Below are 26,829 nucleotides of genomic sequence, written 5' to 3'. Positions count from 1 at the left end.
AGAGCAGATAAAACTGTAAGAAGTACTCTGTTCTGTTGTGACATGACAGCTTGTGCTCACAGAAGGGTAAGGGTATAGTTATCTGGAATACAAGCAACCTGAGAGAACTTCTTTTTGTGGTCCTTATCTAGAAGTCAGGCTGGTGCACTATAATATTCTTCATCTGTGTTGTGTGGTAGCCTTTTTTCCTGCCTGGGTTATTCGTTGGGGTATTGTGGCATTTTCATGATGAAATTAGCAGTCTACCGATTTGGCAAAGGGTTTTTCAAGCTTTGTCTTTCGCTGTGGAATATCTTAGCTTCTCCAAGTCAGAAACTAGAATGTTGCTGGCTCTTGTTTCCTTATCTGGCTTGCTGGGTGATGGTACCATGCTTTTCCCCTGGTGTAGTAGGAAGTATTTTCATTCTGGTGTAAGCATTTTAGTGCCCATATTATGTGGCTTTCAATAACTGTATAACTTCCGTTGTGCCTGAGCAGCGTGTTTCTTCTTGTATGCCTTGGGATGGAATCTGACCATGTGGGGGTGTTTTCTCCCTTTTGGGGTTTCTTGTAGAAGACATTCCCTATTGAGCAAGAAAAGGATGCTGCTTGCTCTTTATTGCTGATTTAATCTGTTAGGGATTGAAGTGTACTGTCTGTGATCTTGTGGTAATCCCCTTCTTTCTGACAGATTGGAAGATGGCTTAGTGTAAACTGATGATACCATTGAGAGAAATTAATATTTTGTGCCTGCGTGGTAAAGTCTGAAGGGCCTTTCCCATTGATTGCTTTTCTGTAAGAATTACTTTCTCCTCTCCCTCATGCATGCTGTCTCTCTTTAAAGTGAGGAGCAATTTTTTTGACTTGTCTGTGTCTTTAGGCAAAAGATAAACCTAAATTGTTTGCCAGATGACCCAGTTAACCTTTGTTTCCTAGAAGAAATCTAATTTTTTTTAAAGAAAAAAATCTGATCTTTACCTTTTTGGGTTTCCCGCTTTTAGTTTGAAAGTGTTTGGATGGATATCATTGTCTCTTGGAATTTGGCATAGTCATCCAAGATCTGCTTAAACAGGTTTCTTCAGAGGTATAGGGTGCCCAGAAGAATGAAGAGGAGGAGTTATAGAGGACACCACTTTCTGGACAGATTGAACATGTCTAGAGTTAGCGCTAGATGGGAAGCTCTATGAAGCTTATTCTGTGAGTAATTTTGTAAAGCGGGTTCATCAGTGTTTGTAAAAGTGTAGATATCAGTTGTTGAAGGAGCTCTTGTTTGAAGATAAAATATTTACAGTAGTACACAACAGCTTAAATCTGTTTGTGAAGGAAATGTGATAGTTGTTCCTTTATACAGAATTAGTCTCAAGAGGCTTCTTCATTGCAAATCAGAGATTTTTCAGAAAGGTAATAAATTGCATTGGTTCTGTTCTCTTATTAACCTGAACTTGGAAAAATTGAGGTAGTTTAGTTAAAATATGTGTCATGAGCCTCTGTTAAGAACAGGGCTGTGATAGGGAGCTAGGTACCAGTAAGGTAGTTTGAGAAAAGCAGGATTAGGCTTTCTCATTTACTTTTGTACAGTTTGCAGTGCCTCAGATGAGCAAGTTGTGTGCAGAATATCTTATTTAAATCCTGATTAAATTAATCTGCAAATTAGAAACAGGCAAGTTTCCTGTGGGTTTTGAAGCTATGGAGTTAGCGCACTACCTCTTGGAGCATTCTGAGGATGAAGTGGTAATAGCAGTCTCTGGAGTACAGCCTGAGCGCCGCAGTCCTGGTGGTGTGAACCAGAGCTGCAGTTGAAGAATTTAATTTTTTTTTCCTTTGTTTTATTGTGAATCTCAAGACAGCAAGAATCGTAATGTAAGTCCCTCAAATAAAAAGAAAAGTGAGAATTGTTTTGGGTTTATCTCTGAGCTTATTATTTTTTTTTTTTCTTTTTTTTTTTTTTCCCCAGACTTAGGCAAACCTGACTTTGTGGGATGGGGTTTCTTTTAGCTCTTAAAGGTATTTCTACTTGCATTGTATTCTAATGTCCAGAGTGTCTGCAGCCCAGCTACAGTTTAGTGTTCTTCAGTGATTTAAGAGCAAGATTTAAGAGTGATTTATTACCTCAGAGCATACGAAATTACTGCAACTTTGCAACTAACAGAAAAAGAGAAGATAATGCGGTGGATCTTAAACTGTTCACAGACTAGATACGAAACACGTTCTGTAGTTAGGATATGTGAAAGCTATTTTGCCTTATGCGGGTCAGCCTGTGTCTATATTTAATCCATCAGATCATAATGGTCCCTTCTTTAACAATTGCTGGTCAGTGTTGCATGCTGGAAAAGGTCTAAAGATGGAATTAGTCATGTTTAGAAAACATCTGCAGTAATTTAGTTAGTAGCCTGTGATGTAGAACCAAAGAAAGTGTTCCTCTCATTGATGAGGTCTTCAGACTTAGATGGGAGGCAATGTGAGACTTCTGAATGATGTCTGTCTGGCTTGCCTGTGTTTTATTTCAAATGTATAACTCCTTTTTGGAGATCTTTTGCTTTTATTTTCTAACTTCAGAATGAGGCCTTTTTTCTTTTTCTTTTTTTTAACCATTTGTAATACTGAAGTATGATTGGATCTTTACAGTTGCAGAGTCAAGAGAGAAATAAGCTCATTCATAAATTGATGTATTTGTAGATATATTTGTATGTGAGGAGTCCTGATATCTTCATGTATAATCCAAGTCACAAAATTACAGGACCTGGCTTTGGCCGAAAATGACTTGTATAGTTCCCACTCAAATTGACCCCTCTAGATCAGGTGAGTGGGTCGGAAGGTCACTAAGTGGCGTAGCAGAACTTACTTTTATGTGGCATAAACAGGGTTCCGCTCTTTATTCCAGGATAATCCAGACTTTTTTCTTTATTTCCTTGTATTTCCATTTTATTTCCACTTTTAATTGGGTCAGGTACTGTTTTTTGGGTTGGTGGTGGGTTTGTGTGTGTGTGTGGTTTTGTTTTTTCTGTTTGTTTTCTGCTTCTGTCAGATGTGATGCAAGTCCCATGTTAGATTGTAAGCCACGAATAGTCATAGATCGTATTTTATTATCAATAGTGGTAAGTTGAAGTAGCTGCTGTTTAGCTCTCACCGCTTCATCTGGGGCTTCTTACGGGCTCCTGTTTGGACTTGAGCTATTTCTCCGCCGTTCCTGTACTGCTGTGTTGATGACCTCATGCAGCTGGCAGGGAGTGGCTGTCTGGACTGGAAGTGTCTTGGAATGCACATTCAGAACGATCTTTTTCTGAGAAGTGGGTGGAGAGAGGTGGGGGGAGGAGGAGGACAGTGGTGGAGTACCACCATCTTTGCTTCACTCCGAATAGTTTTTTTATGACTCACTGAAAATAGTAATGAAAGGCAGGCCAGGAGGAGAGAAACAGCTGTTTGCACAGAATTAACTCAGAGACCAGGGTTTTACTGTTTGGACTGTGGTTTTCTGAAGGAATATTGTATGTAATGCAAGAAGAGAGCAGCCCAAAATAACCAAAGTGAGTAGTTGTCACATAACAGTTCTTGACTGTCGGGTACTGTGGAGTGCTTCTTACAACCCTTACTTGCAAGAAATCAACTTAGTTTTGAGGTATGATAACTTTAGTGATGCTATACCTTCCCAGTATTTAAGCCTATTTAGTTTCTAGTGGTAAGTGATCAAGGCAATTAGCTTTGGCAACGGAGTGGATGAATGTGCCTTGAAAAAAAGATTTTTGCATATGTGATAATTAAGTTCCTCGTGACTATGCGCTTGGTACTCATCTGAAGGCTCTTCAGGACTAATCTTTTTGGCAAACATGGCAAATGTGATAGGATCCCCATCAGCAAGAGCAGCTAAAGTCATTTTTACCAGTTGTTGGCAGTGTTTGCAGTGGAACAAAGAGGAACCTCATATTTACTTGGGGGGGGGGGCGATTCCAGTGCCAGAATATTAATATGGTTTTTGGTTCAGCTGCATGTTGCCAGGGAGGGTGCATCAATCATTGGGACAAATCTGGCCTATGTTACTCACTAATCCTTTGCTTTTTGGTATCTTTGAACTGAAAATGTCTCTGTGGATAATGAGAATGTTCTGGGACCTTTTAGCTGTGGGCAGCGCTTGTTTTCCTAGCTCTTCATTTGAGAGGCCATGTCTTTTCCTGCACAAACTGTACTGAAACACATTTAAATTTCCACCTGCTTCTCTATAAGAGAACATTCCTGTTGTGATAAATTTATTTTACTTTGCTGTTGTTACCTCCCTGAGAGATCTTTCATCTTCTTGGGTGATTCCTGAATTTATTCAGGGTTGGTAGAATGAGTTATTTTAGAGAGAAGGTTTTGTTCGGGATTTTTGCGTGGCTGTCTAATGCCCTTGCTCAGGTGAATTCAACGAAAAGCTGAGGCTGTCTGCAAGTTTTTTCTTCTGATCCTCTGTGAGAGTGTGCGCCGAGTCTGCGATTGTAACTGAACTAAAAATGTTTGAGACTCATATGTAGAGGCAGTGATCTGCCAGAGTATGAGATGCCTCTTCTTTCAATAAAATGAATAGTGTGATTTGTCCAAAAAATGCCATACCTGTGGTGTTGGCAATACCGAGCAGCGCAAAAGCCTTTGAGCCATAGCTTCGTACAGTCTTTCAGATGGCTTATGCAGACACCGTTAGAGGGGGCGGGGGGGAAAAGTGCTGCCCTTTTGCTCTGACCACTTTTTCCTCTGCTGTGATGCTGTTGCAGCCATGCATGTGTTCCTTGGCACGCCTGTAGGGAATTGCAATAGAAGGGCTAAATGGATGTGAATGGAAGCATCTAGATGTGGTGGCACCACGTGCAACGGGGAAGGGGCTGCTGGAATGACCTGTGTTTAAAAATGCTGGGATTAGCAGCTAGTCATCAAGACCCTGGCATGTTTGCGTTTGGTTTCACGAGGCACCCTTTGGAGGCAGACCAGGGTGAACAAATCCTGATGAGTCACGGAGGTGGCAGGGGACAGAGATAGTCATCGCTGTCAGCTACAGGAGGGTATGAAAAGGCCTATCTGTAACCTGTAAAATCTGCATGTGTTGCCAACTGAGGAAGAGCCCAGGAGATGCGAGGACAACGTGTCAACTGGCGTCCCTCGCCCTCCATGTCAGGGCAACAGATCCTGGACCTCCTAATGCTTGTTGTTGGGCCAGGTGTGATGGCCTGGTGCTGGGTGGACAGCTTGAACACCGTTCTCCTGGTTCCCTGATTGCTGGACAGACCTCTTGGGCACCAAATGCTTTCTGGTACTTTTGAGTATGAGATTGAGTGAAATCTGTTTTGTTTCCAGTTTTTACGTCACGTACAACCAGCTTCCCCCTTCTGTAAGGTCTGGCGCATTTTGGTGCGTTGTTGGTACAAGGGTGTAACTGCATTTCGTACTCGTCTGCCACTTCACAGGTTCAATAGACGCTGGCTTTAGACCTAAGTTGAATGCAAGAGCTTTTTCTTTTCTGGGACAGGTGACAAAGATTTAAATTTATATTTCAACTTGTTAGATTTCTCAAAACTATTTGAGTTGAAATTGAAATTAAGAATGCTGCTTTTGATAGAGAACTAGAGAAGGGGATGATAAACCAATAAACAATCAAAATGTGCTTTAGGAAACAGATCTTGCTCAATAGAATATTTCAAATTGCAATTCTGATTGTTTTGTGGCAATTACTGGTGTAATTTTAATAGTTGTAAAGGTACCTGACTTAATATGTCATACTAATTTGAGCAAAGCCCTGTGTGTTTACAGGTGTGATTGCAGATTTACCTGCTTTGGAAGACTTTGAGGGGCTGATGTTGAACACTGTATCTCTTGATGATGATCTTGTTTCCCAGGATGTCGATTGTTACACCACTGCAGAAGCCAACTTGCCTTCCCCCCAGCCCCCATGGATTTGAATATGTTCTTTGAAGAGTGGAATTCTAAATAAGGATTGTTGGTGCCTTCCTTTAGCTTGGACACCTGCTGTCTGGAATGTGCTGGTGTCCCTCAGTCCGCTTTTGTGAGCCTTGTTTCTGTAGGGTGAGTTGTCAGGCAAAAGATGGTCATGTTTGAAATTCTGTGTGTCGGTGTGGGATACTAGACGAGAGGAGGGAAAGCCAGTGATATATTATGCAAATATTGACCCTGAGGGTGAGCAAACCTGGTGGGGAGTTGGGGAAAGGGAGGCATTTTTTCTTTCTTGAGGTTTTGTTGTTCTGAGTGGAATGCTTGGTATTCTGAAAGTCTTTGCATGATGTAATTTGTTGTTTTTGTAGTACGAATTGAGTGGCTGGTTAGCGGTGTTCGCTGGCTCCTGTCCAGCTTCTGATTGGCGGTTACACTGTGATCACTGAAACTCGGTTTGACGGAGCGTGCTGCCCTCTTCTCCTTGCAGTTTTTCTACCATCTACCAAATTCTTGCCAAATTTTCATGTTACAGCAGCTGCGTGAATAAGATGTTATCACAACCTCTGTTGCTTGAGGAAGATGATACCATTTACTGCATGTCAGAAATCCTTTGAAACAAACTACTCTCCACTAAATTAAAAGTCCTTTTCAACACAGGGGCGGGTACTTTGTTACAGGTCCTTGTTTTTCAAAATGTAGATATGCAGGACGAGTGAAAGTAGCTAATTAACTGCCAAAACCTGAAGCATATGAACATTTTTGGGTCTTTGCTGCTGCAATCTGTTTTTCATTTTGGCTTTGGTAGATCAGGTGCAAATTTTCCATTTATTTTCTTGTGGACGAAACTGTTATTTTAACTTTTACTTGCTCTCCCAACAAGGAGAAGAGATAAGTTTTTTCAGTCTTTCCCCAGGCACTCCTTTAAAGTATTGAAAAAGCTTGTTCATTGGCAATACATGCTGTGACAGCTTTTTTGCTTTTTTGCCCTTTTTTTTTTTTTTTTTGGAACCCAGACTAGACAACTTTACTTTTTGCATCAGCATTTGACAGAGTTAGACCATAAAGGTATCCAATGTTGATTTTTTGAGGCTCCAGGTAGTGAGAGGTCAGCCAATATCGAGGTGGATCATTCCAATGGATTAAAATTTATGTGTGTTTTCCAGTAAGATTTTTTCCTGCTTCAGCTTCTAGCTGTTGTTTCTTATTGTCTTTGTCTAGTTGAGACTCCTGGTCTTGCAAATACTCTGTTTATATTGGTACTGGTTAAGAGTGATTTAAATAGTCTCTAATAGCCAGTTTGCTGATCTGGCAAAAATCATCTGTTCTTTTGCTTGGGATGGAGGGTGGGGACATTCTCAGTCAGGCGACTGGGCTGAATCTGCTTGCTGAGACACACGGGCCTCTAGAATGCAAGGGAAGCAGCTGGAGTCTGTTGCTGCAGTCAGAGAAAGAGATTTATCTTTTGTAGGTGTGCCTTGATATTGCCACTTTTTTGTCCGAGTAGTTTTAAATTTATCATCGGTGCCTAGACAGTTATGCCTGTTCTTGCTTCCTGCTAGTTTATTACTCTGGTCACGTGGCTGTCTCTCTTTGGTTTCACCTCTCCTTTTTCCAGTACATCAAATTCAAGCTCGTTTTTGTTTTCAACACCTGTTATTTAGCTTTGTCATAAGTAATAATTTTTTCACTTGCTGATCACTACTTTCACTTGGCCAAGGACAGTAGCTTTGATCAATTCCTGTTCCATATCTTCCTCAAATAAGGTCCCTCCTGAAGATGATTTGGTTTTTTTACCCCCAGCTGGTGTAAAGCTTCTGCCTTTTCCTCTATTTAATGTCTTCTGCAGCAGTGTCTACCATCCTTCACTGGATTTGAGAGTGCCAAGGGAGGGTGTTTTGTTTTGTTTTGTTTCTTTTTGGAGTATGCTTTCTTTGTCCAGTGCTCACCTTTGTTTTTGTTGTTGTGCTGCACGTTTTATGGCATGTTGTGGGCTGTCTGGGGCAAGGGATGGCTTGGACAATAACGTGCTGAAGCACAATGAATGGCTTGTGCATAACTGGGGCTTCTGTGTACCACAGTAAATAATAATTTCCTTGTCTGGCTGCTCTGGAGGACCGCTTTATATGTCTAGTGGATGGGAGGGGTTTCAGAGAGAATTCTTTTCCTGTTGTGGTGGGTTGACCTTGGCTGGCTGCCAGGTGCCCACCAAGCCGCGCTCTCACTCCTCCTCCTCAACTGGATAGGGGGAGAGACAATAAGACGAAAGACTCATGGGTGGAGGTAAGGACAGGGAGAGATCACTCAGCAATTACCTTCACGGGCAAAAGAGACTTGGGAAAATTAATTTAACTTATTCCCAATCAAATCAGAGTAGGATAATGAGAAATAAGAACAAATCTTAAATCGCCTTCCCTTCTTCCCTGGGCTCAGCTTCACTCCTGACTTTTCTATCTCCTTTCCCTGAGCAGCGCGGGGGGACGGGGAGTGGGGTTGTGGTCAGTTCATTATGCGATGTCTCTGCCGCTCCTTCCTCCTCACACTCTTGTTCTGCTCCAGCATGGGGACCCTCCCACAGGAGGCAGTTCTTCACGAACTTCTACAATATGGGTCCTTCCCACAGGCTGCAGTTCTTCATGAACTGTTCCACCGTGGGTCCCTTCCACAGGGTGCAGTCCTTCAGGAACGGACTGCTCCAGCGTGGGTCCCTTCCACAGGATCCCTGTGGGTCCCTGCCAGGAGCCTGCTCCAGTGTGGGCTCTCCACGGGGTCACAGCTTCCTTCCGGCGCATCCACGTGCTCTGGACTGGGGTCCTCCGCAGGCTGCAGTGCATATCTGCTCCACCGTGGACCTCCACGGGCTGCTGGGGGACAGCCTGCCTCACCGTGGTCTTCACCAGGGGCTGCAGGGGAATCTCTGCTCTGGCGCCTGGAGCACCTCCTCCCGTTCCTTCTTCACTGACCTTGCTGTCTGCACTTACTTCTCTTACATATTCTCCCTCCTCTCTCCCAGCTGCAGTTGCGCAGCAGTTTTTTTCCCCTTCTTAAATATGTTATCACAGAGGTGCTACCACTGTCGCTGATGGGCTCAGCCTTGGCCAGTGGCGGGTCCATCTTGGAGCCAGCTGGAACTGGCTCCGTCTGACATGAGGGAAGCTTCTGGCATCTTCTCACAGAAGCCACCCCTGTAGACCCCCTGCTACCAAAGCCTCACCGTGCAAACCCAATACACCTGCATAGACATGTCATGTGCATGTCATCTGTCATGTCATGTGCATGTCAAGCATGTCGTGTGAGGCTACTTAGGTTCTTCCTGGATGGAGGGGAGATTAAGGCTTGTACTAGGCCCACCTGTACTGATCAGGAGAATCTCTCTCAAAGCTAAATAAATTGTTTGCATGTATCCTTGATATGTGGTGTGCTTATGCAGCGTTGCCCTGCTTGGATACGCAGGAGTTATCTTGCCTTGGTATAGAGTGCTAAAGGCAAAATGGAGAAGCAAAGTTGGATTCTGCTTGTTGTGTGTTGTCTGTGTCTGGAGCAATGCAGGAACTCTGCCTCTTCTGAATTACTTCTGCCTCTTCCGAATTACTGCAGTGTACTTCAAGTGAAGTTGCAACTTCAAGCTTTGCATCCTGTGTGCTGGCTGGCAGTTTCTGGGTGAGGTCTAAGACTATGTGGCTAACGGTTAAAAGAAAGAAATGCGTATGTTAGTTTACAAAAGACTTTTAAAAGACCTTTTTAAAATTACATTCTCTTTGTAATTTATTGCAGTATATAGAATACTATCTTCGTTTGGAGTGTTTTGTTCAGAGTCGTGTAAATGGTAGAGAGATGAGGGGAAAAAACAGAAGAAAGCTTGTTTAAGTTAAGTCCAGGAGCAGAATGAGGATTTTTCAGTTAAAAAAAAAAATAAAGCTGACACAGAGCAACAGCTTCAAAGATCTAAAAAGGTCTAATGTTATTTAAGAAATGTGTTTGCAGGTTAACAGCTGATCTTCACTGATTACTGCAGGAGGTAGAAATTGGTGTACATAAGTACTTCTGAAGGTTTTGTTAGATACCTATAGACATCTCTGATTATGTGAATACAGTTAAAAGTCTGATTTAGGGTGACTAAAGCCAGTCTGTTTGTTAATTATAGTTAATGCTACTTTTGCCTGAGTGTTAAAGCAAAATGTATTTGTTAAGTCCTATGTACTTTCTGTGTGTGAGTTACAACTAGTGAAAGCAAATCTAAAGCCCATTTTTATGCATTTTAATAGTTCTGTGATTCCCAAATACATCTTTGCACATTAGATAAACTCAAAAATGTGACATTCATAAACTTCTGTTGAAAAGTTTGATCAATTAAACATATGCTATGTACCATAATTTAGGTAAGTATGAATAGATACAGCATATTTAATTGAGCAGTCAGTTACCTAGTTTAATAAAAGGCTATGTTTATTTGCATCTCTCTTACTGGCCTTTGTCAGAGACAGGGTATTGGGCTGTGTGGGGTAGGAACTTTTGGTCTGACACCGTGAACAGGCAGAGGGGCTGCTGTTGCCATCTGTACCTTCCTTGGTGATAGCTTCCTAGAGGAAATATGGTTGAGGTAGCTGGAAGGCAGCAGCTGTGCTCACCGGATTGCTAGACCGCATAGTCATAAAGTGCGGGCAGATGCTATCAAAAAATACAAAGAGAACAGAAGTAAGCATAGAGCGGTTGCCTAGGGGAAATGCAGATGATCCTACAGCAGTTTGGGAGGCTTGAATTGTCTAAAGGCATTTGTCCCCACCCCTTTCTGGCATTTGTTTGATAAGCTTTCGCCTCTATTTTGTAACTTCTGTTGTGCATTTGGGAATGTGGTGTGACTAGGTGAAAAACTAAAATCCTAAGGAGATATCTGCCCCTCCAGTTCTTCATGGGCAGGAAAATGTTAAGTTGTAGTAAGTGCTTGGGTATGCCACCTGACTGTCTTGCTAGTTTTGGCTGCCTGTCTGGTGTATTTTGGTGCGAGAGGAGAGCAGGGAGCCAACAGTGAAGCCTATTTGTTACGTGGTGGTAGCTGTACTGTTTGGATGAAGGTAAACTTTGGTAATCTTTACTAGCTAGTTTGGAGATGTAAGCAATAAACTCTTGCAGGAACCTTTTCCTTCAAGAGCAGTAAGGAAAAAGATTTCTTATTCTGATAAATGGAGTGGGATAAATGCAGAGGGATAAATGTAGTGCTGTAGGTCCAGTGTAGAGCTTGGAAATACAGGGGTTTATTTTAAGACATGGTGTACTGTAATAGTTTGAGGGATAGACTTCCCAGTCTTTCTGTACATGTTTGTGTTTAAAGAACTGTGTTAGTTCCCTAAGGTAGCTAGAGGTAACGATATCCCCAGTGATCCCAGCCTTCATGTTCCAGGATTAGCTCATTTAACCATCGCTTGAAGGCCTGCTCTTGCAAGAGCTTGTGTAGAATCCCAGCCTGATGTGCAGCATTAGGTGAAAGGATCCTGGTGCTTGTGTATCACAATTCCATGCTCTTCCTAGCGACTTGCCTCTACTTAAAATCAAGATGGTTATTTCCCTAGGGAGCATGCTGGCAGTCCCTTAGCTGACTGAGTGCTGGGCACATTTGGAGTAGGAGCCTCTCTCTGAGGTCAACAGGATGTCACTTCAGCAGTGGGATGAGTTGTAAGGCTCTTGACACTTAGAATTTTTTTTTTCTGAGCTGTGTTTTTTACCATGAAATACCGTTAATCGCTCTTTCTTGAACTATATGTGTTCGGGATTTATAAATAAGTTCATAGTCTTGGACACCATTGCTTGATATCTTCAACAGGCTGAAGGACTCCAGTGTGATCTCTTGCCTCTTTGTTTTCATAGCAGAGGGCACCTATACTGTTTATGTTGACACACAGGTGTTTGTTGCACTAAGTATTGGACTCCTAAGAACCTTCTACATGAGTGCCGGTATTCCTTGTGCTGTGAATACCTTCTGAGAGTACAAATGACTTGGTGGTTTTGAGAAAGATCTTTGAAGCTTTGGCAGCAGTTTCACTAATCACTACATTTAGCTTTTGCACAGCTTCCAAGTTCCAACCATAGTTAATGGTTGAGCAGCTCTTCAGTCACTCTTCTAATGGTATCCAAGTACCTCTCCAGATCCCTGTGTAGGCTGAACAGTGCTGCTTGGAGTTGCCTACATTTTAAATGTTAGGGGGTGAACACTCAGAAGGAGAAGCAACTGGAAATAACTATTAAGTTCCTCATGGCATTTTCAGTACATCCATTCAAATTGCACCTTTTCTTTTCTCTTCTGTTTAATTTTTGATATTGTGAGATTTGAAGAAACTAAGAGTGTAAGATGCACTTTTTGTCTGTATATGGATATAGCAACAGGCAATGGGTGAATGCCCATAGGATTACTTTGAAAGCGCAAAAATATAACCTCGTTTCAAGAATTTGTACCCACAGTGTGAGCTTGCACATGGAGATCACATCTTAAAGATATGTTTGAAGAACTTGATTTTGAGCAAATAGCCTGCCTATTTCATGGTTACGAGTAGGAGGTGTGTAAGGTGGTCTAACTGTGTGTAAGGTGGTCTAACTGTGTGTAAGGTGGTCTAACTGTGTGTAAGGTGGTCTAACTGTGTTAGCAGAGCACAGGTTTAGGCAGGCTTATTTTGCTGAATAAAATATATTGGTATAGTATACAGACAGTGTTACAAAGACTGGAGGATATCATCATATGCACCTGCAAAGAGAATCAAGCTCTTTGCCTCTCTAGTCCACCTCTAGACCTCCTTCCAGAGGAAATAAAGCATATTCAGCCTTCTTGAAGGAGACAACACCCTTCTGAAACATAGTTGGTAGGGGACCGCTAGAAGGAAGCAAGGAGTGGTGTGGCACTGACATGCTTCCAAAGAGAAGACTCCCATGATTCTGACCCATGGCCAAGAGCTCTGTGGCCAGTGCTCCCAAACTAGAGGCTCAGAAGTTTGCATTGAGGTTCTGTTTGCAGCTTTCCTGGTAATGAAATTGGTGAGGTGTGCAATAAGCAGAATGTGATGTGATCCTGTGGACAACTGAGCTTCAACCAACACTTAACATTGATACCAGACTCTGATGCTGAGTGGTACTGGTTATCCTTTAGCGTGATGTGTTAGTGTTACGTACTTTATCTTCTTAGAGTTCTGAATGGCTAGAAGTACTGAAGTGTTGCTCTTGAGGCCAACGCAGTGAAAGTGACCACCAGATGCAGACCCAGGTGGTGTGTTGGGCCACAGTCTGGTCTCAGAGTTGAAAAATGTCACCGGCTAGGTCTGTGTACAAGAGGAAGAGCCGTTGCCTTGAAATTCTAGGCTAGCTGAAGGTTAGAAAAAGCTATTTCTGGCCTCTGCAAATAATTAATTTTACCTTGAAGTTACTTCTACTTAGTGATGATCAAGAAGTGAGCTTTCCTCATTGGTTGATAAAGATCACTTTTTTGGACTGTTAATGTCTTCTGTGCTTTCTATGCCGTGTTCTGTTTTTGTTTTGTGCATGGTAGTCCTGTCACAAAATGAGCGGTGTTCCTTATGGGTTTTGTCCAGGTTTTTTTTTTTTTTATTGTCTGCTCTACTCTTTTTGTTTATTAAATTGGGTATTCTTGCAACAATTTCTGGAGAGATGGCTTGCTAGTTCTTCTTCCTCAGGCTTATCTATAATCAGTCTGAGAGGAAAAGAGTGACTTTTTCTTTCTTTTCCACATTTTTTCCATTGTCTGAGGGTTAGCCAGACTTTTGACATTTTCGCAAGCGTAAGAGCAAAATGTGTGCTGTGTGATCAATGTTAAGTTTTTGCCGTGTCTAAACTCCAGCTCTGGTTAAAATTGGCCAATGATGCTGTTGAAAAATATGACACGTTTGTGTAACTTGTCACAATCCTTGATAATGCTGTATCGTGGGAGAGTAAACAAGTTGGTAGTCAAGATGACTGATGTTAATTTTTTCCAATCCTTGCTAATGGAGCAATGTTTCCTTTAAATGTTTGAAGATGGCATTACTTGAGAGACTGGCTGCCTGACAATATCTGATGTTATGTTTTTACTGTCGTGCCTTCTCAAGGAAGGCCTGGCTCTAAATGGCAGCTGATGGTAGTAGCTGCATGTAGATATTCAAGGATCTTTTTCTAGGAGGGGGATCTGCATTTTGTAGCAGTAAGACTGACTGCTTTGAAAGGTGCAATTACTACTTTAATTTGAGCTAGCTTCAGTAAAATTGGAGAGTCCAACATTACCTATGCAGTCATGTGATGAAATTTGACTGAAGAGTTAATTCTGGGTTAAAAATTGTCTCTTCTGTGCTGGTGAGAGGAAGGGAGCGTAGTGGAAATGACAGAAGTAGCAAAAAAGAATTTAAGGTTTCTGTGGAAAGCTTATTGATGGCATATTGTTCTAATGTCTAAAGGGAGCAGAGGTTGCTGCTTATCAGCCAGGTTCTTCCGCCCCATGAGCCTTGAAATGCTTTCCTGTCATTCATCTGGAAATTCCGCATTTATTTCTGCCTTTTAAGGATGACAGGTGTTAATTTTAATATTAGTATGTGAGCTTTAAATGTAAAGGGTACTGTGTAACGCTTTCTGAAAACATTGCTTTGTCTTCTGGCCTAGCAAATGGTTAAGCAATGCCACACCAAGGGGGAGCGTTATTGTATGTAAATTGCCCTAGTTTTGTTAGTTATATTAACACCCACTTAGGAACCTGTTGAAACAGGTATGAGTACATTGAGACAGCTTATGGGCTATTCATCTTACTTTATGGAGATGCTAAAACAGAGCTCACTGCCTCTATGTCCTTCAGTAAGGCATTAAATGATTTGGTCCCATGTCCCTTCTACTTTCATTTTAGGTCTTCCTGGGTTGAACGAAGTGGGTGGGTATTTTTTGTTGCCCCAATAAGGTTCTTGGGAGGGTGTTATGAACCCTGTTGCCAGCATTTGGACTCTTCCAGGGTTTGAGTAGCTCTGTGTCCTCTCAGGAGTCTTTGGTTGTAATGATCTAAGGCATGGAAGTGATGTTACAGAAAGCTCTTGCCCCACTTGGAAGGAATGGGGAAAAGGGTTGCTTGTGGGAGCAGGGAAGAGTTGGACTAGGTCTCAGGAGGTCCCTTCCAGCCTCAGAGATTCTATGAAGGTTGGGTTGAAGCAGCACAGGAAATGCAGCCATGTGGGACAGGGGAAGAGCATGATCAGAATGATAGTGTTTGACTTGCTTTACAGTATCTTTTGGATAATGGTCCAGAATTTTAAATCTTATGTCATGTTTTCTTTGTCACTCATTCAGTTGCTATCTGCATTTTTCTAGAACTTAAAGTTCAAGAAGAACTAAGTTTTTTGAGAGGAAAGCAGCAAAACTCAGGAAAATAGTAGTTTGCAGAAGAATGAGTTTCTTTTTGTAGCTCATGTACAGAAGTTGGCCGGGTGTTCCCAGAAACCTTTTCTTCCTGGTAAACACTACTCCTTGTTGCTTTTCCAGGCTCCCCGTCCTGCTTTGGGTTGCAAGCCTCCCTTTTCTGGGGCTCAGGCTGCACTCCACAGTGTCTCATTTGGGATTTAAAGTGCTCTCCCAGTTTAACTGTCTGATCCACAATTCTTCATTTGCAGTAGTCTTCCTCATTCTGTTCAAGAAGCTGTGGCAACCACCTTGATTTTTAATCCCTTTAGGAGAGTGTTTGCATTCCTATTTATAAAATTAACCTGAGGAAATATGACAGTCCAAGTCACAAAACCCTGTGTCTGTCACATTAGAAAGGAGAGTGTGGTACTAAGTCTCTTGCTATAGGAGACTGTTGAGAAGCTTGCAGGAAAGCTGATGCTTTCCAGGCTAAACTAGGCTTAAATTAGCAACTTCCTATATATACTTTTTCCACTTCAGAATTATTACTTACCGTTTAAGTGCACTATACCTGAAATGCAAGGTCCATGAGACTTTCTGAGGTTAATAATATTGTTTTCACTTGGACTAGAGGGACTGAGCATCCTTTGCCTCGTGGAAGCTTCTCTAATACGGGGTATTTGGATTTATATCTTATTTGGAACTCTTCTGACAGGTAGTCCACGCCATCTATGACTTGTATGCATCCCCAATTGATGCCTTCTGCACTCCCATCTCTTTACTGCATAAAATTTGTAAGCTGTTCACATTGAGTACTGAACTGCTGTCAAAACTTGTTGAACTGGTTTGCTTTCTGTAACTTGTACTTTGACTCAGTTCCTTACTCCCTTAACATGTCCTTCGGGTTGTATTTGTTTTCTGTACCTTACAGGCTTTGCATAAACAGTTTTCCTATTGTTTTCCTGAGTTAGATGGCAAGGAGCTCAAAGGCAGGATGGGAGAGAACGTGGCTGTGCATCATCTGGTGTTTGGTGGCTAACTGGTGGCTTTCTCATATGTGAGTAAGCCACCTCCAAAGGAGGGCCACGAAGATGATCAAACTGCAGGAGAGCCTGCCCTATGAGGGAGTTAGGTCTTTTCACCTCGGAGAAGAGAAGGCTCGGGGGGACCTCATCACAGTTTTCCAGTACTTAAAGGGTGGCTACAAAGAGGACAGAGGCTCTCTCTTTGCAAGGAGCCACATGGAGAGGGTGAGGGGCAATGGGTGCAAGTTGCACCAGGAGAGGTTTCATCTTGATACAGGAAAGACGTTTTTTGCAGTGAGAACAATCAACCACCGTAACAACCTCTCCGTCACTTTTCAGGTGGTTTTCCGAGGTTTTCAAGATGTGCCTGGTCAGGGTGCTAGATAATCTAATCTATGCTCCCTTTCCCACGGGAGGTTGGACCAGATGATCTTTCGAGGTCCCTTCCAACTTGGGCTGTTCTGTGATTTTGTGAATAAACCAGGCAGTGAGACTAATTACCATTTCCAGTTAGTCAGGTGCTGTCAAAGGGCACATAAATCAGTCCTCTGACTTCTCGCAGCTTTTTAGGAAAGCGAGTAGAACTCACAAAGAGTGTGTGAGACTTGAGGTTTGGAAATGTCATTTTTATATACCTTTCCAAATAGTGTTGTAGGTGCTCCTCCAGAATATGAAAGGATATGTCTTGATTTGTGCAGAGTATCCACTCTTTGGAGGGGGGGGGGCACGAATGACGTCTTTCTCCCTCTGCACCCCCCATGTAGTGTTGCAGTGTCCCATTTCAATAACACGTTCTTCAGTAGTGCTAGGGCCCAGTCATTTTTGTGTGGAGTTTGTCTCAGCCATTCCATCCAGCTACTCGTTTGCTGATTGAAAGTTTCTGCACACAGAGCCTTTGTAATCTGGACATTCAGAACCAAGGCCACAGTTGTCATGTTGTACATTTTATGAAGAGTTTTGTGAGACATTAATTAGGAAATTTATTCTAGTTTTGGGGGTTGGGAAAGACTAGAAGTGAGTGAGATGGCTGGAGACTGAGAAGCCAGCAGAAGCTGGAAGAATCTGGTGTGTTGCCCGTTTCCTGCAGAAAACCACTCCCTGTTGTGGGAGGGCTGTCGGCAGGAACGTGAAGCTGATTCTTGCAGTTGATTGTTATGAGTGCTAGTTCCTGAGAAATGTGTAGTTTCCCTTTTCTCTCCCCCCTCCCTCCAGGCTCTCCTGAAATCTCCACCGCTGTGTCAGTTGGAGCCATCTGGTTGCTGACCTGTTTCTGCGATTAGTCAGTTACTGCGGCAACCTCATTGAAAAGTTTTGTGGCACCTTTTTCTTGCTTGTGTTAGCTTTTCAAAGGTGTCTCCTCTGCTGCTTGGAGCTGTAGAGCAGCCAAGCATGAGGAAAAGGCTTTCTTGGGCAAAGGGGATGGGTCTTAAAATTGAATAGTTGTTTGCATTCAGATGGAAGAATCGGTAGAACTGAGATTTGGGGACTGTAATAGTGGCTGATTGTAGGTACTTTATGATGAGCAGCTATGGAATGTTAGTGAGAGTTTTCTTTTGAAATAACTTCACATTTTTTTGTGTTATCTGGAGAGGAGTGCAGATGCTGAAAACAATCTGAATAACCAAAGAAACAGCGGTGAAATCAAGCTGTTGTAAAACCTCTATTGAATCATGGGTATTCTTTTAACAGGGAGGCTGTAAGCATAACTGTCTGCTGCAGAATCCACAAATACGAAAACAGCATCAGGGATTAAATCTTTAAAAAAAACCTCAAACAGAAGTGCAAGAGGGATGAATTAAAAATTTGAGGACTTGATGCTGTATTTGCTCTACAGTCAGTTTTTAGATGCTCTTGGGTGTAGGCATCAGAATCGCTACAGCTGATTTTAACTTGTGTTAACAGAAAAAGGCCATCTGAGGATTAGTGGCAGCTGAGCTGAATAAATGTGTTTGAATTGTACCTTTAAGCAGAATTAGAGCAAAGAACAAAGCACTAGTGTTATGCCTTTTTTGTTGTTTTAAGAATGCTGGCTTGTTTATCTTAAAAGGCAGATGGCCACTTCATGTATTATGAGACCGCATTGTATACTAACGTTTCAAGTAGAGAGAGACGGAGAAGTAATAGATACATACATGAGAACTTGACTGGCATTCCCCTTGGGTTTGAGTAGTGAAGATGTACACTCATCTGAAATGTATGTTTTAGCAAGCATTCTGTTTATGCGAACAGACGTGAAAATGGAGGAGCTGTGGTAGAGTAACAGACTAGCTCTGTGGTAGGTTAAAAAAAGAAAACCTTGGAGATACTTGAATTACAGATGAGACAATTAAGAAGATTGTCTAACACTGCATATCTGCACTAGTCAAAGTTATCTTTCCTTTGACCATTAAAATATTGCAGCCTGTGAGATTTTTCTTTTTCACTAACAGCTACCTGTCTTCTATAATTAGAAATTTAGTTTACTGCCCTCCCAGGAGAGATGAAAAACTGGCCGTGGTGAATTTGAATGCATCTCATCTCTGTCATGTGCTGCTAGTTCTGTATTTGAAATAAAGAGTAAACTGTGCAAAAATATCCCCAAAATGCAAATTAAATTTTATTTTCATAATACTACTTTTCTAATTACTGTGAAGAAATTATCGCGTGTTATTTTCTCGTTAAGGTCAGAAAGAACAGTCACTTATTCTGTCATCTTCTCAGATATTGCAAGTTAAATAATTTTCAGCTCTTTGCATTAAGCCTTGCATGCTGGGCTGAAAATTGGTGGTTCAGATGCTGATTCATGTGCGGTTCATATGCTCCTGCCTTAGATTTGGTGCTGTTTGTCAGAAAAGGTGGAGCAGGCTGATGTCCGTGACTACAGTTTCAGCCACGTGATTTCAGTCTGCGACCAAAGGACTGTCAGAGCACTAGGCTGCTTCTCAGACTTCAGTGCGTTCAGTTTGGTGAAATACGTTGTTCAGGCTTCTCACTGTGAAGTATTATCTTAGCTAATAAAAATTTCTTTCCTATCTTATTCCTGCTCTCCAGTGTGGAAAAAATGCACACCACAGCGACAAGGTTAGTCTCATCAGTGTCGTATACAAAAGAATACCAGTGCCTGACTACTGTTTCCCTTTGTATACACCCCATAATATTAGGTCTTACAGCTTTAAACTCTGAATTCATTATGTCTGCTGTGCTCATTACACATTTTTCAGTGTCACAGTTGTCTTTTAGGATACAGTCCCCAGTCTGTAGATAAGCTAGATCAATGACCTAATATTTAACCGTGTCTAAAGCCTAGGTTATTGGAACAGTCCTGCTCTGACTCAAGCTGTGACCACCAGTGTGCTAATTATAGGTTACAGTTATGCTAATATTGGTGTTTCGGCTGGGATAGAGTTAATTTTCTTCCTAGTAGCTGGTATAGTGCTATGTTTTGGAGTTAGTATGAGAATAATATTGATTACGCACTAATGTTTTAGCTGTTGCTAAGTCGTGCTTACACTAAATCAAGGACTTTTCAGCTTCTCATGCTTTACTGACCAAGCAGGCTGGAGATGCACAAGGAGCTGGGAGGGGGCACAGCCAGGACAGCTGACCCCAACTGCCCAAAGGGCTATTCCAGACCATATGGCATCATGCGCAGTATAGGAACTGGGGGAAAGCTGGCCAGGGGGGCACTGCTCGGGGACTGGCTGAGCATTGGTTGGCGGGTGGTGAGCAACTGCATCGTGCATCACTTGCTTTGTTTATTATTATTATTGCTACTACTACTATTACTATTATTATTATTACTATTTTATTTTATTTCAATTATTAAACTGTTCTTATCTCAACCCACAAGTTTTCTCCCTTTTACTCTTCCGATTCTCTCCCCCATCCCACCAGGGGTGGAGTGAGGGAGTGGCTGTGTGGTGCTCAGTCACCAGCTGGGGTTAAACCATGACATCCTCTAATTCTCTAATTTTGTCAGCCTCAATTTTTGTGTTTACTTCCTGGAAAACTGAAAGAGGGGAGCACAGCATGCATCTATGCCAAAATGCGTTGGAAACGGCACCATTCAATGAATCCCCATGAAAACACTGCTTGGAAATGTCTGTTAGTTCTTAGTATATATGAGCTGGTTTTTGTATGTATGTACAGTGCTTGATTTTGATCAGAATATTACGAGGCATGAAGCCTCACACCTCGCGGACGTGAAATGTCTGCAGTTTTAGTAGGTCAACAGAGCCACATAGCTTTCCCAGGTATGTTTTACAGGACTGATTTCTGTGAAATTGTGTTAATTTACTACAGTTATTCATTTAATCTCTTATCCCTTGGATCCAGTATGATGTTTTCCTGTTATTTTGCCTGGATTAATATGGAGCAAAGTAGTTTACAGTTATGTATGCAACTGAAACAGTATTTAGAATATTAAAATTCTGTTCATTGGATTCAAGCAGGATCCTCTGCTTGCCTGTCTTTAAGATCAGTCCCAGTAATGTGGACTCATCATCCCCGTGAGCCAAATTATTAACCTTGTTTGTTACACTGTCAGCTCTGTCTTATAGTATGAGCTACTGCTATTCTGGGCCATTGTCTTGAAAGCCACTTTTCTGTGATCTTTATTGATCCAAGGCTCATCCATCCTGTAAGAGCTTTAGAGTTTAGCTGCAAGTGACGCATCATCTAAGGAAAACACTTTGGAAAGTGGCCCGTGGCTGTGCAACTCCTTTTTTCGGAGAACAGAACAGCCAGGGAGCGTGTCATCTTTGGAAGAAGCTGCGTAGCTGAGCTTGCAATATACAGCCTCTGGTAGCTCTGTACAGAAGAAATATCAAGGTGTACCTCTGTTTTGAGAACAGTGGCTTTTCAAATTATTTGCTGTTGTAATCTTTGTTTTTGTCATGAGGATCCGTGACACCGTGAAATGAGGTGGAAGGAAACAACGTAAGGGAAAATCAGTTGTTATGAGGAGAGGAATGCCTGTTCCAGTTTTTTTCCCCTGTACATTGAAATGTAATGTAGAGAAAATAGATAGGTCAGGAAGGTAGACTCGATGACAACATTGTAGGGCCTCTCTGTGACATCAGCTAAAAGAGCTTGAATAAGTGGTACAAAGTCATGAAATAACTAGTGGATACTTAATGAGAGTAAAGAAATGCTTGTGAGGTAAGCCTGTACTCAAGAGGAAGATTTAAGTTAGTTGAAAGGACAGGTTGGCTGCTGTGTCTAGACCAGTACCAGCTAAATCATGGGCTGAAGGAGAAATATGATGGTGAGATGGTATCTTAATTACTTGTGAAACTCTGGCTACTGGACTTCCTACTTCTTAATATTTTGCCTGAAGTGTTACTGAGTAGCATTTTAATGACACAGATTGTGTGGTAGTGTTAAACACGCTTTCAACCCGTAATGCTAAGTAAATAGTATGCTCGAGTATCACAGCAGTAGCAGCATGAAACTTGATTAGCATGGGGTTGTGTTCACAAATTGGAAATAGACTCATGTGACCAACTGTGTTGTTCTTGCACTTCCAGATGGATGGAGGCCTGTCTGAATGAGGAGTTGCCTCCCACAACAGAGCTGGAAGAAGGATTGAGAAATGGAGTCTACCTGGCCAAACTCGGAAACTTCTTCTCCCCTAAAGTGGTTTCTGTGAAGAAAATCTATGATAGGGAGCAGACTAGATATAAGGTGAGAGCTGTTGGCCATAGATACTGCTTTAGGTAGACATCTAAAATAGGAAAATGTGTACACGGAGGTACTGCGAGCAAATGAGCAGAAAGTTAGTTTATAATTAGTATTACCTGAGAAACTCCACCTTCACTCTAGAACATTGCTTAAGTGCGGGGGGGTGGACTCTTAGCTTTATATCTGAGCTTGCACTCCTGTGAAAGAACTTGTCATAAACAATCAATATAATCATATATAGAAGACTTCTGACTTCTTTTCTGTAAGAGTACTGTTTTCACTGTCTTAATGAAACTCCCTGCTGTTCTTGGCAGCTGTGATATTTTGTTTCTTACTGCCCTCCCCCTTGTTCCTGCCTATTTTTATTTCAGGCAACTGGTCTTCACTTCCGGCACACAGATAATGTAATCCAGTGGCTGAATGCCATGGCTGAGATTGGTCTCCCCAAGGTAATTTCTATGTTGTATGTGCAGATAAGTAAATAATCTCAGAAAAGCTTTACATTCTGTGGAAGCATTTGCTGTTGTACAAAAATCAGCAGACTTCATGTAGTTAATTCTTCATTTTCCAGATTTGCATCCCTATAGAAATTCTTTCCTAAAACTTGCTGAAAGATTTCATTCTGCTACGTGTGTGAGAATGTTTAGGAGCAAAATAATTCCTCCTTCTGTACCATATCCTTAATATCACTAATCTTGCGTAACCTCTGCATTATGTTGTTCTTGCCATGCATTCTTTTGAGCAATATCTCAGCTACAGTTTGATTGTGGAACTTTTTTTAGAAATCTATGCTAAAAGAAGTAGCGCAACAGAAAATACTGTGTTGTCCATTTCTTCAGATTTCCCTACAAAATTTTCACATAAAGTTGAAATGTTCCTGGTGTAGCTTAATCAAATATAAATTATTGGCATCACTAGGGGAATGGCCAGATGAACTCTTCTGAGCTAATAAACACTCTTGCCTGAAAATATATGGAACTGTGGTAGTGTTGTGCTGATAGTCAAGTTGCGTACATAGATAGTAAGTACACTTTTTTTTTACGTGAGTTTTTTTTTTTGTGAGCCATGTTATGCTTAGTCTCACCAAAGCCAGCATTGCGTAGTTTAATCTGATGTATGTTTTGTTTGCCTACGTGCTTGAAAATTGAACACTTCATTTTTGGAAAAGTTTTTCAAATAACTTGTTGAGATTTACTAGTTGAGCCTTGCTGGGATTTATGATGTTCTCACAGGAACAAATTTGGGATTAGGAAATACTGAAATATGCTGTTAAGGTTGTTAGGTGAAAATAAATGAGGAGGGAACTAGACAGAGAGAAGTTAAATGCCAGGTATGAGGCAAGATTTTCAGATGTAAGTGGGTTTTGGGGGGAAATAAATGTGTGAGGAGATGTTAAAGAAACTGGGCTGGGGTCCAGTACATTGAGAAAGAGATACTGGTGCTTTAAGTATTTTCCCATGCAGAAGAGCCAGGGAACTGATGCTGTGGAATTGTGAGCGTTCTTCAGTTGCTCTTGCCTTTAGAGAAAGAGCAATGCTATATCGTGCTCATAGGCAACAGCAAGGACCCTTCCAATAACTAGAAAGTAACGTACCTTGTCAGCACTTCTGAATGAATTGACGCTTCCAGTATTAGCACCTTGTGTTAAACTTTGAAGAGCTTTGCATTTGAGACTGTCTGAAAGCTTTTGGGTCCAGCTGACTGAAAATGTAGTATGCAGAGCACCTCAGTGCTGGTCACAGTTTCCCTTTGTCACTGTCTCTTCTCTTGCTTCTCAACCCCAATTAGTCCAAAAAAAAATTCCTCTTTTCTCTCTTCTGTTGTGTTTTTTTCATCTCTTGGCTTTCACCAAAGTCCTCACTAATACCTCGTGCTCCAGTATCTTGGTGGGAACACAAAAGAAAGGGTGTACTCATCCATGTGTGTAGAATGTGGGCAGGAAAAGGGGAGACCTGGTTTGGGTGGTGGAAACAAAAGGAAGGATTGGTGCTTCAAGTGGGAGAAATGTTGGGCCAGGGCAGAGAAGCTCAAAGAGTTTTGTTCTGTGGGCTGTTTCATTAGTTTACTGCAGAAGAATTGCTTATCACAGTTATGTGATTTGGGTATATAGAGTGAGTATAATTCAGACTGCTAACTTTGTTTTATCTTTAGATATTCTACCCAGAAACTACAGATATCTATGATCGCAAGAACATGCCACGCTGTATCTATTGTATTCATGCACTCAGGTAAGGCACGCTAGGCAGAAATCGAATTGCTTCTGAAATCTTTCTGCAAAGCTGAAAGACGGGAGGGGAGAGAGCTGAACTGAAGGCTGGATGAGGATGAATTTTCTAGCAGAACAATCTTACCAGGTCATAGCAAAGATCCATTAAGCCAGTATTTTGCTTGGGCAGTGGCCAAATCAGATGATGAAGGAAAAAGAACCAGTCAAGTATGTTGTGATTGCTGCCTTCCCATCCTGGTTCTCACCCTCCCTCTCTGCTGTCTGAGGCACAGCTAAATATTTTGGGGCTTAAAAGGAAAGCCTGGAACCCTTAAAGGTGTTTGTGAGAAAGGAAAATATTAGTTTATCTAGGGATCAGTCAGATCACTGAATGAAAGCCAGTGTGGTCACAGCATTGTACTGCAGTATGTGTATCTTGATGACCACAGTAAGTGATCAAGCAGGAACTGTTGTTAAAAGGACTCTTAAATTTTAAAATCTCACATAGACTGAGTAGGATAATCCCAGTTCTTGAGAAAACTGGGAGGATTAATTTGTTGATGCTTTGCTCTTCAATTTGACAGCATGGCGCATTGCATGCGTTTTTGAGGTTGGGAGGGTGATGGTGGTGTGTGTTTGGGGTATTTTGTTTTGGTTTTGATTTTTGTGGTTTGTGTTGGGTTTTTTTCCTGTTTTTTGTTTGTTGTTTGGGAGCTCGGGGTTTTTTGTTTGTTTTTGTTTGTTTGTTTGTTTGTTTTGGGGTGGTTGGAGTTGGGGTTTTTTTGTGTCTATCTCCCCCCCCCCCTCCCCCACTAGCTGGTTTGAATGCAAGTGTGGCTTTTGGAACATGTTGAGATTTTTATTTAAAAAGGATTCCTTTTGTAGAATTTATGAGGTGATTGAATGCTGTATTGTATGCATTTACATCTTCATCTGTTGCTTGCTCAGTTTCAGTTCTCAAGAATGGCTTGTTCTGTTCTCTGATGTGTTGCCAGTGTGAAATCCATAGAGATGGATTGCATTTATCTGAATGTTATCTGATATTTCAGATTGCTGTAGATGAAATTATTATTTATAGAAGTGAGCTTGATCCCAACTTTAGATCTAAAATGAGTTATCTCTGTAGAATAAGTCATTTGGAGTTTATAGAGCAGTGAGGAGTAGACCTGTGGTGGGGTACGCTGCCACTATCAAGGCCAACGCTCCTTTTTGTTTAGCTTATGGCAAAGTTCCTCCCTCGCTGGCAGCTTTGTGATAGCTAGTGTAGCTACTTTATGCCAGGAGTTGGCTGGCATATATTCTTGTTACATGTTCTTTGTTATATCCTGGCTGTTCTCCCCCCCCGCCCTCCCCCCAGTAGTCCGAATTGCGGACAATTACCAAGCTTCCCAAGAAAATTAAGTTTGCTATTGCTGTACTCTTTCTAGATCATATATTAGGAAAAGAAAATTAATTCAGGGAGCAAAATTAATAGATGCAAACAGTCCCAGTAGTTAAGGCTGTAGAAGTTACAACCTTTCATCTAATAATACCTTTTCCATACGACTTAATTCTTTTCAGTTGTTAACATTTTTGGCTGAAATGTTCCGTAGCCAATTTCTCTGCAAAGGCAGCCTCCTCAAGATTTTATCATTTAAATAATTTTACTTATCAAGGAAAGAAGAGTAATTCTGACATGTAAATATAAATATGGAAAAGGATGTTTTTAGAAAAACTTGTTCTTTTTTTCAGGCTTAGTGCTGAAGTATATTCCAGCTAAGAAATAAAGATCTAGGATGCAGTTTTGTTGACAGTCCATAGGTCAGAAATGTTTCTGCCTGGTGTTTGTGGTTTTTGTTTTGTTAAAAAAAAAAAATCTGCTTAGATTTCTAAAGATTGGAGATTTAGATTTGACACGTTGAGGTCATGTGAAAAGGTGGAATTGCTTACCCTCTATTTTCCAATCACATTAAAACTGAGTTTACTGGAGGAATGGATATTTTCCTTATCAATAGTTTATTTTTAATGTTCCTGTATAATAAGATATTTTAATAGAGGGTACATTTCCATGTGCTGAGCTGGCATGACTGGCAAAAAGAGTTGCTTCTCTTTCCCCGGTCCCATTTGTCCTTAGATGTATGGATTTGTCCCTCCTTAGCAGCAGTTCCGTTTCTCGTCAGGCTCCAGGTGAATACATTAGCAGCATTTCAGTAAGCCAAATCGGCTTAGTGAATACTTTCCCTTCTACTCAGCACCGGTGAGGCCACACCTGCAGTACTGTGTCCAGTTCTGGGCTCCCCAGCACAAGAGACACACAGGCGTACTGGAGAGAGTTGAAGGAAGGGTCACTAAAATGATTAATGGACTAGAGCATCTCTCCTATGAGGAAAGGCTGAGAGAGCTGGGACTGCTCAGCCTAGAGAAGAGAAGGCTCGGGGGGAATCTCAGCAATGTGTGCAGCTATCTGAAGGGAGGGTGCAAAGACGATGAAGTCGGGCTCTTTTCTGTGGTGCCCCATGACAGGACAAGAGGCAATTGGCACAAACCGAACCACAGGAGTGTCCGTCTGAACATCGGGAAGCACTTTATTTTCTGTGAGGGTGACCGAGGAGTGGCACAAGTTGCCCAGGGAGGTTGCGGTGTCTCTACCCGTGGAGATATTCCAAAGCCATCTGGACATGATCCTGGGGAACCTGGTCCTGCTTGACCTTGTTTGAG

The 26,829-nt window shown here is 41.8% G+C and overlaps 1 protein-coding gene across 1 annotated transcript in view; it reads left to right on the top strand.

Annotated features, from left to right (window-relative positions):
• IQGAP1 (IQ motif containing GTPase activating protein 1) overlaps positions 1 to 26,829 on the top strand; it is a 78,428-nt gene that overhangs the window by 6,155 nt on the left and 45,444 nt on the right. The window contains exons 3-5 of the mRNA XM_072871645.1: positions 21,773 to 21,929; positions 22,298 to 22,375; positions 24,078 to 24,154. Coding sequence (XP_072727746.1) covers positions 21,773 to 21,929; positions 22,298 to 22,375; positions 24,078 to 24,154 — 312 coding nt within the window. The remainder of the gene's footprint in view (positions 1 to 21,772; positions 21,930 to 22,297; positions 22,376 to 24,077; positions 24,155 to 26,829) is intronic.

Source organism: Ciconia boyciana, chromosome 8 (genome assembly GCF_034638445.1).
Source record: "Ciconia boyciana chromosome 8, ASM3463844v1, whole genome shotgun sequence".
NCBI classification, from domain to species: domain Eukaryota; kingdom Metazoa; phylum Chordata; class Aves; order Ciconiiformes; family Ciconiidae; genus Ciconia; species Ciconia boyciana.
Note: the sequence above shows the minus strand (reverse complement) of the source record. Positions and strands in the feature narration are given on the sequence as shown.